The sequence below is a fragment of the Enhydra lutris genome, unplaced genomic scaffold (genome assembly GCF_002288905.1).
Source record: "Enhydra lutris kenyoni isolate GAN:26980312 unplaced genomic scaffold, ASM228890v2 scaffoldscaffold1, whole genome shotgun sequence".
In the NCBI taxonomy this organism is placed as follows: domain Eukaryota; kingdom Metazoa; phylum Chordata; class Mammalia; order Carnivora; family Mustelidae; genus Enhydra; species Enhydra lutris.
This window is the reverse complement of record NW_019154085.1, coordinates 96824634-96839769: the sequence shown is the minus strand read 5'-3', so window position 1 is coordinate 96839769 and position 15136 is coordinate 96824634. Positions and strand designations below refer to the sequence as shown.

The 15136-nt window shown below is 42.4% G+C and overlaps 1 protein-coding gene across 6 annotated transcripts in view; it reads left to right on the top strand.

Annotated features, from left to right (window-relative positions):
• LOC111141394 (mannosyl (alpha-1,6-)-glycoprotein beta-1,6-N-acetyl-glucosaminyltransferase) overlaps positions 1-15136 on the top strand; it is a 346427-nt gene that overhangs the window by 213928 nt on the left and 117363 nt on the right. For all 6 annotated transcript variants that reach the window (XR_002640198.1, XR_002640201.1, XR_002640202.1 and 3 more), the window contains 4 exons: positions 6135-6206; positions 7886-8047; positions 11446-11615; positions 14837-14971. Coding sequence is in view for 3 of the 6 variants with exons in the window: in XM_022493939.1 (XP_022349647.1) it covers positions 6135-6206; positions 7886-8047; positions 11446-11615; positions 14837-14971 (539 nt within the window). In the remaining 3 variants the exon portion in view is untranslated. The remainder of the gene's footprint in view (positions 1-6134; positions 6207-7885; positions 8048-11445; positions 11616-14836; positions 14972-15136) is intronic.

Sequence of the window (15136 nt, the reverse complement as noted above, 5' to 3'; positions counted from 1 at the left end):
ATCATTCACACGGGACACAGAATCATTTCCACAAGTGCTGCGTGTTCCGGGGGAGGGGGGGGGGGGGAGTAGGGTTAGGATACAGAGCAGCCAGGTAAGTAGGTCAGGGAAGGCTTCTCTGAGAAGTTAGAGCATAGTATGGTGGTAAGGGAGTCACACACGGGAACCCTCTGGAAGGAAGAGTATTTCGGGGAGAAAGAATAACAAATGTAGAAGCTCTGAGATGGAGGGTTCCCACGTAAAATACCCAATGATATTTGAATTTCTGGTAGACAGTTTCTTTAAACTATAAGTAGGTGACAAACACTGCATGGAACATACTTATACTAAAACAATATATATATTATTTATCTGAACTTCTAGTTGAACTTGCTGTCCTTTTCACACACACACACCCCTACACACACATATCGGGCCGCCCTTGTGAGGTAAGGATGTTCTGTTTGGACTTGGAAGGAGGCTCTTGTGTGGAGGGCAGGGTGAGTGAGGCATCCAGGGTTCAGGTCCCATTCTGTAGGATCTTGATATAAATTCCAGGCTTAATTCTAAGTGCAAGGAGAAAACCTCTAAAGCGTTTGAGTTAGCTTAGGATGTGGTCCAGTTTTGGCTTGAAAACAATCATGCTTGCTGCATAGAACAGACGTTGGGGGCAGAAGTTGCTAGCAGGGAGTTCTTACTCCTTTCATTGCCCTTACAGCACTGCCACACAGTAGGAGCAAAGCAGACTTGTTTTGAAGGATTTTCTATAGAAGCTTTAGGCAATTATACTCCAACACTGAAGAGTGGACTGTGCTGGCGAGACCACGGGACACAAAGGTCTGGGTTCCATGCACATCACGTGGTGATTAAGGGAACAGATGGCACGTCATTCCTCAGCCGTGGGTCCTCCCCGTGCTGTGTCCTCATCCGGCATGATAAGTGGCCTTTCCCAGGGGATTGTTTGAAGACCAAGTGAGGTTATGTGTGTCGGGTGCTTATCCTACTGCTTGGCTCCTCGTACAGTTTAGCTTTTATTTTTATCCTTAGTCTCCCTCACCGTGCCCACCATACACAGCCGTTTCCTAACAAACAATTTGGCCCGAATATTTATCAGCTCAGGGTTTGATGCAGAGGACCAGTCTAGAGAGCTGAACCACACAGTGATGGGTAGACATCTTTTACCATTTGCATTGGCTTTTTGAGACTTGAGAAAGGGGGGTGGGTGGGAGACAGAGCAGGATAGAGAAGGCCTTTTTTTTTTTTTTTAAGCATATACCTCCATGAGTAAAGTCATTCAAAGTTATCATCAGTATGACGAATACATGTATGGAGGTATATGTATCTATATTCGTATGACTAATCAGTGTATTAAATGAATAGATATGTAGTCAGTTGTATCTTTTTGATATATAACCAACTAGCCTGCATAGGATGAGGGAGGGTTATCTTTTTCAGATCTTGGAGTCATCTAAGGGGAGCCTGGGTGGCTCAGCTGGTTAAGCATTTGCCTTCAGCTCAGGTCATGATCTCCAGGTTCTGGGATTGAGCTCCGCATCACACTCCCTACTCAGCAGGGAGTCTGCTTCTCCCTCTACAACTGCTACTTCCCCTGCTGGTTGCTCATTCATATTCTCCCCCTGCCCCCAAATAAATTAAATCTTTGTGGGGGGAAAAAAAAGGAAAAGGTCAGCTGAGCCAATGCCTTCATTTGGTAAATGAGAAAACTTAAAAGCTAAATGGTTTAAGTTTATATGCCTAGTTGTTGGTAGAGCTGAGCACAGAGTCCATTTTAGCCAATTCCAGATTCAGTGCGCTTTCCCTACTCCGCAGTTGTCTGTCCCTCACTAAGCTTGGCCTTTAAGGGAGGTTCTGACATGTTCTGGTCAGGGGAGCAATAGACCCCAGTTGTCACCCAGCCCTGCAGCTCACTGGTGAGCTTACCTTGGCAAGTTCCCATCCCCTTGGAGCCTTGACCCTGGTGATGGTACCCATGTCACATGGCTCTTCAGGGGATTAAATTATATAATGCACGCAAGCTCATTTGTTTTTTTTCCCAGAGATCCTGACTTACTGTAAGCCTTCAGTAAGTGACTATATGCTTATGTAAGGTAACTCTTTTAGAAATTACTCTATTAATAAACATTTGTTGTAAAAAATCATAATGTGCAGATTTGCATAAAGAAGAAAATGAAAAGCACCCATAATACCATCATCCAGAGATAAGCTCACCTTTCTTACAGATTTTTCTCATTGAGTTTTGATTGCATTTACTATCTGAAAAATACAGCATGAAATTCTATATGTTAGTGATCCATTAGCGCCAAACACTTCACATTAATCATGAGAGAAGAGGCCACGACAGTACCTGATCATTATTCCTTCCAAAGAGTAGAATGTTACTATAAAGTTATACCAGTCACACATAAATTTGTGCATATAGATTTTGAACCTCCTACTAGTTTTTGCTATGATTTTATTACTACTTTGCCCTCTTTAAATTCTTTTTTTTTTTTTTTTTTTAAAGATTTTATTTATTTATTTGACAGAGAGAGATCACAAGCAGGCAGAGAAGCAGGCAGAGAGAGAGGGGGAGGCAGGCTCCCTGCTGAGCAGAGAGCCCGACGCGGGGCTCGATCCCAGGACCCTGAGATCATGACCTGAGCCGAAGGCAGAGGCTTTAACCCACTGAGCCACCCAGGCGCCCCTGCCCTCTTTAAATTCTAACTTGAGCTGTATATGTATCAACCAGTGGTTTGTTTTTTTTCTGAAATATAACGAATTGTCCATTGTACAGACCTTGGAAGTAAGTGTGACCTACATGAGTTGTTTTGGGACTTTGTTAGGACTCACATGCTCATTGTTAAGCTGCAAAACCTTCTCAGATCAAAGAAGTTTAAATCATTGGGAGGAGGCATATCAAAGGTTAATTTTGTATCTCCTTATTCCAGAAAGGAGATTTATAGGTCTCTCTGCGTGGATCATGTGGTAATGTTCCAAAGTTCTAGCCTGGCTGGGTTTTTTTCTGTTTTTCTTGCCTCTTCACTTTGTGGCCTGAAGATAGTGTGCTAAAAAGATGGGTTCTGGGAAAGGAGTTTTGCCTTCAAATGGAAGATTGAGTCATGGTTTGGCTCCTCTGTTGATTATTGCGTGCGTGTTACCATGAATTCAGGTGGTTTTCAGTGTGTATGTGTACTATGGTGATTTGCAGACTATCTGAAAACTATCCAGTTCCTTCCCTGGCAGAGGTCTTGAGGCAGGGCCCCCCAACTCCCAGAAGCTGGGCAGGGGTGGGTGTGGACAGTGGGACGGTCCATGGTGCCTGCACCCAGGGCAAATACAAAATCCTGTCCCAGGGAGAGTGCCAAGGGTCGCAGTTAGAAAACTGTGGCCAAAGGCATGGACATAGGAAGGCAACAGGCCAATGTAGGCCATGAGCATTCTAAGAAGCAGGGAAGACATGGTAAGAATAATTTGAACTAGAAGACCTTCCAGAGCAGGAAGGCACTGGGCTCATTGTAGGGTCCAGCTTTCTTGGGGGTTTGCTTTGCAGGGCAGGGCGGGAGGAGGGGGGCAGTTGGACTCATTAAATGGCCCTAGGTAAATCAGGCAGAAAACAAAATTAAGGATTAGGAGGTTGAATTACTAGTCTTAAGCAAGACTTTCCCTGAGTGTTATTAATGACACTCTTATTTAGGAAAATGTTGCTCATTTGCGGGCTGTTTGTTTCAGTCTTGGAGTTATTACCAGTACTGGCTTTCTTCCAATCTTGGTAATCCTCTGAGGTTTCAGGAAAAAAAAATGGTTTGGTTCCCCACCCCCTTCCCATGGGGAAATTGGTTTATGTATAATTTAATTATTTTGTTAGCCAGTCATCCTGTCACTGTGTACAAAAACAGCAACCTTAAAAACCACCATCTTCATTCAGTGTCAGAGATGTTCATAATTGCTTTTTCCTCCATTATAAGTGAATATATAACAGGAAGATTTCTTGCTAAAAAGCTAAAATGCACTGACTCTGTTTTCTGTACTTTCAGCGATGCCCTTGAAACCTTGCAAAGTATTATCCAGTGATTTAGAGTAACAAGAACTGAGATAAATGATCACTTTCAAAGAGGAATTAAAGTCCTGAGTATTCTGTAGGGAAGTCCTATTTTAGAAGATCCCCCCGGACAGTATTTTCATCTGAGTGAATTTGGGGAGGTTCTTTTGAGGGCAGAAGAGCAAGGAGGGAATGTACTTTTCTTTGTCAATATCTCATCTTGCTCATGTCTCTCCATTTGATGGACTTTCTTTATGCACGGTCTTGTTTCATCTTTCCCGATTAGGCTATTTGTGGGGAAATTCTTTATCCTGACATGTGGCTGTGAACACGTCGTTACTTAATTTAGTGTGAGGCTGACTTCAGATCTGTACCCTGCTCCCTCCTCCTCATCCATTTTGTGTGGGGTTGAAGGTCTCACAGTGTTTCTAGCCCATCGGAAGCCTTCATGTTATAAATATGCCTTATAGCAACGTTTTATTTAGTCCATTCGCAAGAATTTAATTGGAAGTAGATAATTCACGCTGGCCTGAGATTCCAAGGTGCAGGTGTTTGCACTGCTGCTGGGACCAGCTGAGGCTTCATCTGCTTGTAGGCTGCTTTTCCACTGGTTTTCCCTCATTTCTCACATGTGTGGAGCCCCAGATATTGCTTCTCACCGTGATACTGCTGCAAGGGCTCCGTAATTAGGCACAGCCATCCAAGACAAGTCAGTATTTTTGTTTTTTATGAGTAGAAACCATTTCAGCTTTCCTCCTGGGGAGTCCTTTTGAGTCTCTGAAGTCATTCACAAATATGGTAAAGTCTAATTTTACTCCACCAGAAAAAAAAAAAAAGAGAGAGCGAATATTGGTCTTTTCCTATCTAGGGATTCTGCCCTCCCCCAAGCTTTGCTGCCCTCCACTTATTGCTTTCTCATCATTTGCACAGGCGGATGGCTTTATGCAAATCACGCAGTTATTTTGGTCATAGTCAAAATTACCTGGCATTAAGCGCAATTTCCAGCTGAGGGAAACTGCTGTGTGTGTTTGAAAACGCACCCCAAGCTGATGGGCAAACCATCTCGACGGAATCCGCGTTCCTGGTGGAGGAGGCCGTGGCCCTCCAAGGCTGTCCCCCTTCCACATGCTCTGTGTATTACTGTAGGCCCAGCTAGCCAGAGAAAGAATGCAGAAAAAGATAGTTTCAGTGACCGTTCATCAGCCACCTTTAATGATGTCCTCACCTATGTGTACACAGGGGATCTGGTAGCTTGGCATCATTGTATGGCCAGTTTTAACAAAGAGGCCAACAATATTCGTCACTGCAGCTTTCTTCTTTCTTTTACTAGAAACTGTGATTTTTTTTTTTTTTTTTTTTTTTTTTTTTTTTTTTGCCTAATTTTGTTCGGTAACCTTTTTGAAGGAATTCCTGTAAAATTGGGCGGTTTTGCTCTTCCCCTCAACTCTTTAAACTTCTGTGCATTGACAGAACAATCCATCTTCTAGAGCGGCTCTTGCAAGATTGCTGAGGGGTTTTTTTTCCTCCTTTTTCCTTTTATCTCTTTTCCGATAGTTTTCACCATCTTCTTCTTTGAGATGAGCTAGTGTGAAGTGAACAGCCAGAAAATGAGGGGAAGTCTTGATCAATTAGCCTTAAACGATGAGCTGCTTTCCTAATTCTGAGATGAATGAGGGAGCTCTGTAGCTCAAACGCCATGCAGTTTCCTTTCCAGACATGCTGCAGCAGATAATAGAGCATGTCTGTCCTTCCCTTCTCATTCTCCTGCAATCTCTGTCTTTTACCTTTTTGCTGGGAGACCTCCCCCACCGCTCTCCATCGGGTGTAGACAGACACATGAGGCTTACCAAATGAAGGAGTCTGCAGCACGAAGTACTTTGAAGGACAGATAGAAAGTGTAGCTGTGGGCTCCTTGAGACCTTTGCTATGGTTGTTCCTCCATGTGAGAGGTTCCCTGCATCTATGCTGCTTGCTGAAAGCATGAAAGCCTAATAGCAGGAACAACCCCTTAAATGTAGTGGTATTGTGTGCTGGGAATGGTACCTGGTGCTTAGTACGGACATTATATGGTTTACAGATGAACCAGCAGACTTAGTGTCTCTTGTATATTTTTCAGGTTGAAAATTGGTGTCCTCATTTACCTTGGAGAGCCAAAAATCCCTATGAAGAAGCTGATCATAATTCATTGGTGAGTGATTTTTGGAAACTAGGCTTGTGATTTGGTTCTGTGCCAAGGGATACCTTCGGAGTTGGCTAGACAGGCCCACTATAACCTGAAATCACGGTAAACAGAAGAACTTCTCTCAGCAGGCCTTTGGAAATTTGGGGGCTCGAATCAGTTCACCAGTAGTATCTGATTCTCAAGCAATTCTCTGGGGCGGCGGGTGGGGGGGGTCCTGAGTGACAGGCTCCTGAGAGGAATGAGACCTGGTGCCAGACGTGGAGGTGCACTCAGCAATCTCATGAGAGTGATGGGTGAAAGTCGTGACCACACCTGCATAGAAGCTGGACTATAGGCCAGTGGGAATGAATGAGAAAGCGGTGATCTCAGCCTGCAGGGGTTAGGAGAGTTTGCAAAGAGATGATGATACTGGAGCTGAATTTCAAATGATGAGTGAGTTCACAGTAGATGAAGGAGAGGAGAAAGATGTGTCTGATGTGCAGGGGGAAAGGTGCCCGTACCAGAGTTTGGTGTTTTCAGGGAGTAGAACACAGTTCAGTGGGCAAGGCCATAGGGTATCGGATGAGCTTTGGCGGAAGATGAGATGGGAAAGATCAGTAGGGACCATGAAAGGTTTTCTGTGCCACACTAAAAGCTCATGTCTTTATTCTTTAGACCAAGGGTCAGGAGCCCTTTTTTGTAAAAGGCCAGAGAGTGAATATTTTCATCTTGCCAGGCCAGGCCATAAGGTCTCTGTTGGAACTGCTCAGTTCTGACCTTGAGTGCAGAGGGCAGCTATAGACAGGATGTAAATGAGCAGGTATGGCCATGTTTTCGCAGAACTTTCTGTACCAAAATAGGCACCTGGAGGATCTGACTCCCCCAGCCACAGTGTGCTGACCCATGCTGTAGGCCATGGGAATCTTGGGAGAAGGTTGGGTCAAGGAGGGATCAGGTGAGTGTTGAGAACAAAGCATGTGACTGTTGGGGGATGGAGTTAGCATGTTCTTGATGTTACGAAAAATAAATAGGAATGCTGCTGTTTTTCTGTTATTCTGATCACTGGTTGTACTCAGCTACATTAGAAAAGTGTTCTTCCTGGCTTTTAAATTATTCTGGCCTGGGTTTTAAATTTTGTTGAGCTACGGTAGGAAAATGGTATTGCTGGCTTTTAAATTCCTTAGAAAATAATGAGCTTTTGTTTGTTTGAGATGGGGACAAAACTGGAAGATGAGCATTTATTTCCCTGCTTAACTCTGTGGGCAGATGAAGGCTTTCTGGCAAACTACACAATGCCAAGCAGCCTGTTAAGAACTGACTTTACTTTTCCAGGAGTCTGCTGCCTTGCAGTAGATCCAAGTGGCAATAAATTCGGGTGCAGAGAATTTCAGGGTACATCAAGCATACTCATTGCAAAAAAAAAAAAAAAAAATGCATTTTAATGTAACTGCGGTGACTGTGCTGGGCCTTTCTCAATTTCTCATTTTTTAATGGTGTCCCATACAACAGATGAGCAGTCAGGGGCCTTTACTTTAATTTGTAATCCTGGGGCCTTGAAGTAAAGCTCTGCAGCAGACAAGCCTCACTTCTGAAGCCCTGTATTTAATTGACTAGCTCTTTCAAGTTTTCAAATGTCACATCATGACAACCATTCTGCCTTCTGACTTTTTATCTTCTGTTCATTTTTATTAAATTTCTGTTTCTAGGCGGAAATTCGTACGGATTTTAATATTCTCTACAGCATGATGAAAAAGCATGAAGAATTCCGGTGGATGAGACTCCGGATCCGGCGAATGGCTGATGCGTGGATCCAAGCTATCAAGTCCCTGGCAGAAAAGCAGAATCTTGAAAAGAGAAAGCAGAAGAAAGTGAGTTTCTGAGGAATTCAGTTCGGTTAGATGCCAGTTTTCTTTTAAAATTCGATTTTGCTTGGAAACAAGACTAAGAGAAATGTCATGTCTCAAATGATACTCCCTCAGGGTGAATCTGCTCAGTCTCTTGTACAGCCTTCTTTGGGCTTTCCTTTCCCCCGTGACAGTAATCCTGCTTAGCAGGGACCAGCACACACACTTCTCAGGTGAAACCAAGCAGGGTATCTGCCTGTGAGAGTTTCCTTTGAACTGCCCTGACGCTCTGTCCCCGTGGCATCGGGGAGCCTAACCCTCTTGGCTTTACCTACAGACAGCCTTGGAGAGCTTGTTGTCACATCGTCGTGGCAATCTCCTGGTCGTGCTGTTTGTCACTTCTGGGCTTTGGGCAACTGCTGAGTTCCGTTGCTGCTATGTTGAATTGGTGCTTCTCCTTGTATTCTTGAGGGAGAGATACTGTCAATTAAACTAGAGCCAATCTCTTTGAATTCAAGGGGATTTGCTTAGAAAACCTCTGGGAATAACCCTGAGCATGAAACATTTTATACCCTATAAGGTAGAGGTTAAATGGCCTTGACTTTAGAGTAACTGTTTGGATGATAAACAACAGCAAATTACACAGTCTTTAGTGTACCCACATCTAAAAATTAATTAAAAAAGACTTTGGTGTTCCTAATTTGACTACTTTGATATCCTCAAAAAAAAAAAAAAAAAAAAAAAAAAAAAAAAGGAAATGGGAACGATGAGCTTGCAAAACCCTAAGTCACAGTTCAGTGGTTCCATTTTTGCTAAATCCCTTGAGTTTATGAGACAGAAGGTCCAAAAGCTCAGGCCCCAGATAGTCCTCTGTAGAGGAGTATGAGGTCAAAAATCCAGGGGGGCTGTAAGAAGAAATACAGTATTTTTACAGAATCCTATGCAATAATCTTTAGGGTATATTGTCAAGTCAATAAATAAGACATGGAGAACAGTGAACATTATTTTTAAAAGGAAGAGAGAATTTATACACACACACATACACACACACACACATACACACACACATGTATACATAAAGATATGTGCATGTACACACACATGATGTATATATAATATACATTTATGCATGCTCATATTTTTAAAAATAGGATAAACTATGAAATTAAAAATAAAGGAGATGGTTGCATAACATTGTGGATGTACTTAATGCCACTGTACACTTAACAATGGTTAAAATATTAAATTTTATGCTAATCACAATAAAAAGAGTCAAATACGGGGAAAGAGGAAATAGTGTGGAGACAACGGGTGTAGAAACTAGACTTATGTAAATATATCTTTCTCTGTAGCTTTGATACTATAGTCACTTGACATAGTATAAAATAAAGTTGAATTGCAAAAAAATTATCTAAAAATTACAAAGGAAACAAGACATGAACTGACTACATATCCAGTTTTACAGTCAACACACAAAGAACTGTTCTTAGGGACTAGAACACAGACTTTTCAGCATTTCTGATGGTATATCACAAAGGACAAAAAAATGGCCAAATATCTTGAGAAGTTTTACTGAGTTTTACTAAGTTTACATGTAGTAGGTGGTGGTGTAGATATTCTCATTCTGAATCCCTTCTGCATATTGGAATAAAGCAAAGTACTTATGTTAGTATTCTCGAGAAGTGGGATTTTCCGTCTGGGAGAGAGAAAATAACATATGTAAGATGGATAATGTTATGCAAAGTTACTGTAATCCTGAGTTTGAATGGGAAGTACCAGTGTGAATTTATGATTTGTTTTATCCTGGAGGAGAAATAAATTTCCAGCTATGTCCACTGAAAAGGGCTACAGACAGTGATTAACTAGAGTCCCCTTAAGCACCAGACCTTGATCTTTAGATGCCATTTCCACTCAATGGTATAAGAGGTTCTTGGAAAAATGGTTGGTTAAGGTCTTAGAAGTTGTACATGTTGAGCTGCAAACATATGTCATAGTGGAGAGCAAAGGCACTCTCAAAGACTACTAGAATCCTGTCAGAAGAACTTAGAAGCCAACTTGAACAGCCTTCCATTGGCAAGGTGGGACAATTTGATAATCCATAAGGATAACTTCTATCTGTGACTGTGTAAAAGCCTCATTGACAGTCATTGGAGCAGGCTAATGAACAAATTTGTTATTTGGAAAACTGTTAAATAAAGGGCAAGAGTCAAATATTTGCCAGGCTTTTTCTCTATAAACCGTACTTCAGCAAAGCCAAATAATTGATGGGGGTGGGGGGTAGTTTCTCTTTGTAGAAGCATTCCAGCTAATAAAAGCAGAAGGAATAATAAAATATCACCATTTTGTAACTCCTGATGGATCTGAAGGCCTCTATTTAGTGATCATCAGTAGCTCCTAACATCACCAGAGATCCTAGACATTGTTCCCACTAGGGAAAGGAAGTATACAGCACCGCCTATGAAGTAGCATTGCCAAAAACATCAAATATGAACTGAATCATGCCTGTGGATCTAATTACTAGTTTACTATAAATACAAGGGGTAGAAGAATCTGTTACACAATCAGCAAAACCCGAAGTGTGAGAGACTCTACTGGAAATACAACCTTGGACAAATGTCTTTTTGTGTCTTGGACAAATAAAACTCTCCCCAACCCCAAAGGATGGGGCTAAAGAAGCCTAAGAAATAAATGAGACACTTAGACTTAACGCACTTTATTTGACTTCTGCCTGGAACAACTATGCTTGTAGGAGGCGTAAACACTAACTGGATAATGAATGATATTAAGGAATGAATAACTGTTTTAGGGGCGAAAGTGATGTTATGCTTGTGTTTTTTAACTGAAGGTCTGTTTCTTTTAGAGATACAAACTGAAGTATTTGCAGATGGAAGGATATGATCTCTAGGATTTGCTTCAACATCAGCTAGAGGGGTTGGGAGAAAATGAGGGGTGTACATTAAGATTTGTCCTGAGTTAATAATTGTGAAATTTATGTGATGAGTGCCTTGGAATCAACTGTGCTACCATGTCTGATTTTGGATATGTTTGAAATTTTTTGCATTAAAACCTTAAAAATATTCCAGCTGTGGGGAAGAAACACCCAGTATTGTTAAATGATATTTTATTGCCTTCGCTTACTTGCCTTTAAATCTGATTTCCCAAATGTATCCTGCTTTCTAAAAAGAGACTGTCCATCTGTCATGTTCAGATCCATAACGGGGTGTGGTAGTGATTCTGTTTCCTTCCATTTCTTTGTACCTTCTGGAAAAATCTAGGCCAGGTTGAGGTTACATGAGAACATTATCATCACTTTAGATTTGGTTGATTGCTTTTGGTTTGTTACTGTGGAGTTTGTACTTGGTTCAGTGGGAATCAATAAATGCCTCTCCTTTGTTTTTGTTTTTTTTTGTTGTTTTTTTCAGGTCCTCGTTCACCTGGGACTCCTGACTAAGGAATCTGGATTTAAGATAGCAGAGACAGCTTTCAGTGGTGGCCCTCTCGGTGAATTAGTTCAGTGGAGTGATTTAATTACATCTCTGTACTTACTGGGCCATGACATTAGGATTTCAGCTTCACTGGCTGAGCTCAAGGAGTAAGGAGATTACTTTTCAATTTTAAAATCAGAATACAAAAAAGAAATTGTAAACTCTTAAAGCCCTCTATTAGTGTGTAATTTCTTGTGGAGGAAAATGAAAGTGATAATTCACTAAACAGGAGATAAGAAGATTATTTTCAGGAGCTAAATACATACACTGTGAAAAGGATAATATGTTTTCATTGTAGCTGCAGGCTCCAGAGGCTTCATAAATGAATGCCAGAAATTTCAAACTCAGGAGCTTATTCTTTGCTATTACAGGTGCTTCCAACATGTGCAGCACAAAACATTATTGACTTTCCTAATTCCCTGTCTCCTGCTGAAATTCATACCCTTCCCTACTTAACTGCAAGCCTCCCAAATCTTAAAACAGGGCAAGTTCCTGTTTATAATTTAATTTGGATAGAATGAATTTCTTGAAAGCCCTGATCCAATCCTCTTTTGGTAAAGCCAACTTTCCAGCCCAGTCTGTTAACTCTACCTGGCTTTTCTGTTTCCCTGAAATCTGCTTCCGGTCCTAGCTCTCTCGTAATCTCCTATAGATTGACACAGCTGGCTAGGCAGGAATGCTCTGCGCCCCTTCACTCCTTTTGGATAACTGCCCATAGAGACTTTGTTCCCAGCAGCCAAGTGTTCATGTTGCCATATGCCAAACGTTCCAGAAGAAATAACTCGAGTGAACATTCTAGAGATAGAAGGGTGTTTAAAACAAAATATGTCCCCTCCAACCCATCCCCCGCTCCTACTTTCCTGTCCAAGACATTGATGCCCAGAGAGGTCACTTGTGTTAAGGGCCAAGGTCCACATAGCTGATAAGTGGCAGTGTTGAGATGAAAGCATTAGTATCAACTGTCATTTTTTAAACGGTTTCTATATGCTAAAACTGTGATCAGGGCATTAGTTACAGCAAGAATGTCAGCAGTTAGGATAACCACAGCATAGATGGAGGCTATGAACACCTAACATTTGGTGAGCACCTACTGTTCGTCGGACACTGCACATTTTACGTACTGTTTACACAAACTCGGAAGTAAGTGCTGTTGCTTCCTGCATTTTAACGTTGAGGAAATTGAGTTGCTTAAGAATATGTAGAAAACGTGCGAGAGTTCTGTGTCGGACCTCAAAGCCTGTGTTCTTGACCACTGTACTAGATTGCTCTTTTTGGATCCAGATAAATCCGAGGTCTTCTGAACCCCTAAACACTGCCCATGCCCCTTCAGCACGCTGCCCCCTGCTTACTTTAAAACACACTGTGTACATAGCCTGTGAAGTCGAGGCATCCACACATTTAGCAGTCATTCTCTCAGTGCTTTCTGGGCACCAGTTCTTGGTACAGGATAGACAGAGATGACCAGCATGTGTTCAAGGAAATGCCAATCTTCTGGTAATTACAGCTAATATATTGCGAATAATTACACTAATTGCAATGTGATTAGTAGTAATTGAAGCATGACTGCTAGAATGTAAGCCAAGGGAGTACAGAAATAGTGATTGTTGCTCACTGTGGTGTGTGTGGCACCTAGAATAGTGCCTAGCACCCAGTGGGTGCTTGTGACTTGGGACTGAGCAAACCAGTGAAGGGTTGAATCTGGGAACGAGTGAGTGGGTGAATAAGTGGAAAACTGTGGGAACTCTAGGGATGGTCAGAAAAGGCATATTAAGGGACTACCAGGCAGAGACTTAACTTGTTGGTCAAGATGTCTATGGAGTGCTTTGAGTACTGGTAAGAGAGCCAGATATGTTTTATTTAAGACAGTTATGGAAGCCACAGAGGGCAGAACATGCCTGCACATTACCATCATGGGGGATCTTTGTGGCCTCCCAGTGCCCAGATCATATGCCAGACTAATTAAATCACAGCCTTCAAGAATAGGACACAGGACACACTAAGTATCTCAATGCCTCTGGATAATTCCAGTGTGCAGACCAGTGTGGGAACCACCAAAAACAGGGTCGACCAAGGGTCCACACACCTGGCACTGCGGGCTCGATGCAGTCTTCTGTGTGTTTTTGTTACGAAACTCCCACAGGAACATAGCCACACCCATTATGGATGAATTGCTGTGACTGCCTTTGTTCTCCAAGGGCAGAGTTGTGTAGTTGAGGCAGAGGATATGTGGCCTGCAAAGGTGAAAGTATTTACTATCTGGCCCTGTGTAGAAATACTTTCAAATTCTTGGGAAGGAATTGGTTGTACAGAACCTGGTATTTTCTGAGGGTCAAGCGAGCTGAGGAGCAGGGTACCTAAAGGAGTGGCAGCACGGAGTTACGGAACAGAGTCCTGCTTCTAGGACTCGTCCTTCAAAGGGGGATAGCCAGAATTTGGTGAAGGATGGTTATGGAGTGCAGGCAAGGATAAGAGGCATTAGTGAGTACCGATTTCTGGGTGAGCGGCAGTGTGGTTCGGCGAGCAGTTTTTACTGCCACACGTGAAGTTGGCATACGATCACATATGTCGGCTCTCTCTGGGTGCAGGGGTGGGGTTGTACGGATGGGTGAGGAGATGGGTGGATGGAAGGAAGGGTAGTACCGGTTATATAATAGAGTCTAGTCAGAAGGAAAAATTTGACATAGAAAAAATTAGGAAACCACAGAAGACAGTATAGAACTCTGTATTGTAGCGGCTAGAAATTGAAGACCTTTAGGAGGTCAGTAGGGTAATGAGAGCAGTTTCTGTGAGGGGAAGCAGTAGCCACTGAGTATCTGCGACACATGAGGCACTTTTCCTTTTAAAATCTCATTTAAGCACCTGAAGAATCTCTGACAGGTTGCTTTCTTACTATCTTTTCTGTCGCAAATCCTGTTTTGTGGGAAGGTTGCTTTTTTTGTTGTTGTTCTTAGGAGGAAAGACCAGAGAGGTTAGTGACTTGTCTAAGATCTCACAGCAGCTAGTGGAGGTAGATGGATTCAGACCCAGGTCTTCCTAGGTTTCAAAGTGTGTGTGTGTGTGTGTATGTGTGTGTGTGTGTGTGCGCGCGCGCACATGCGTGTGCACATGCGTGAGCCACCATTTACTTGTGCCAGACTCTGAAGCAGGACTCTGGATAGGCCTTGATGGGTGGGCAGAATCTGGATAGGCAGCAGATTGGGACAGACCATGCCCTTCTCCCTGACAACATTCTTGGGAAGTTTGCCTATTAATGTTGCTAAGTGTCGTATCTTGAAATAAATTATTATTTTTCTTTCCTTTCTTCCCTCTCTCCTGTCCCTCTTTCTAGGATAATGAAGAAGGTTGTAGGAAACCGGTCTGGCTGCCCAACTGTAGGAGACAGGATCGTTGAGCTCATTTATATTGATATCGTAGGACTTGCTCAATTCAAGAAAACTCTTGGGCCATCCTGGGTTCACTACCAGTAAGTCCTACTTGCTGTCCTAAGTTAATTGGGTGTTTGGTCTTTTGGGTTTTTTGGTTTTTTTTCTTTTTTCTTTTCCTTAAATGACGGAGCATGGTTACAGGCAGAAATGCTTATCAAATATTAGCTTTTTGGACTGTGTGGAGTAGGTTCCTCGTTCCTAAT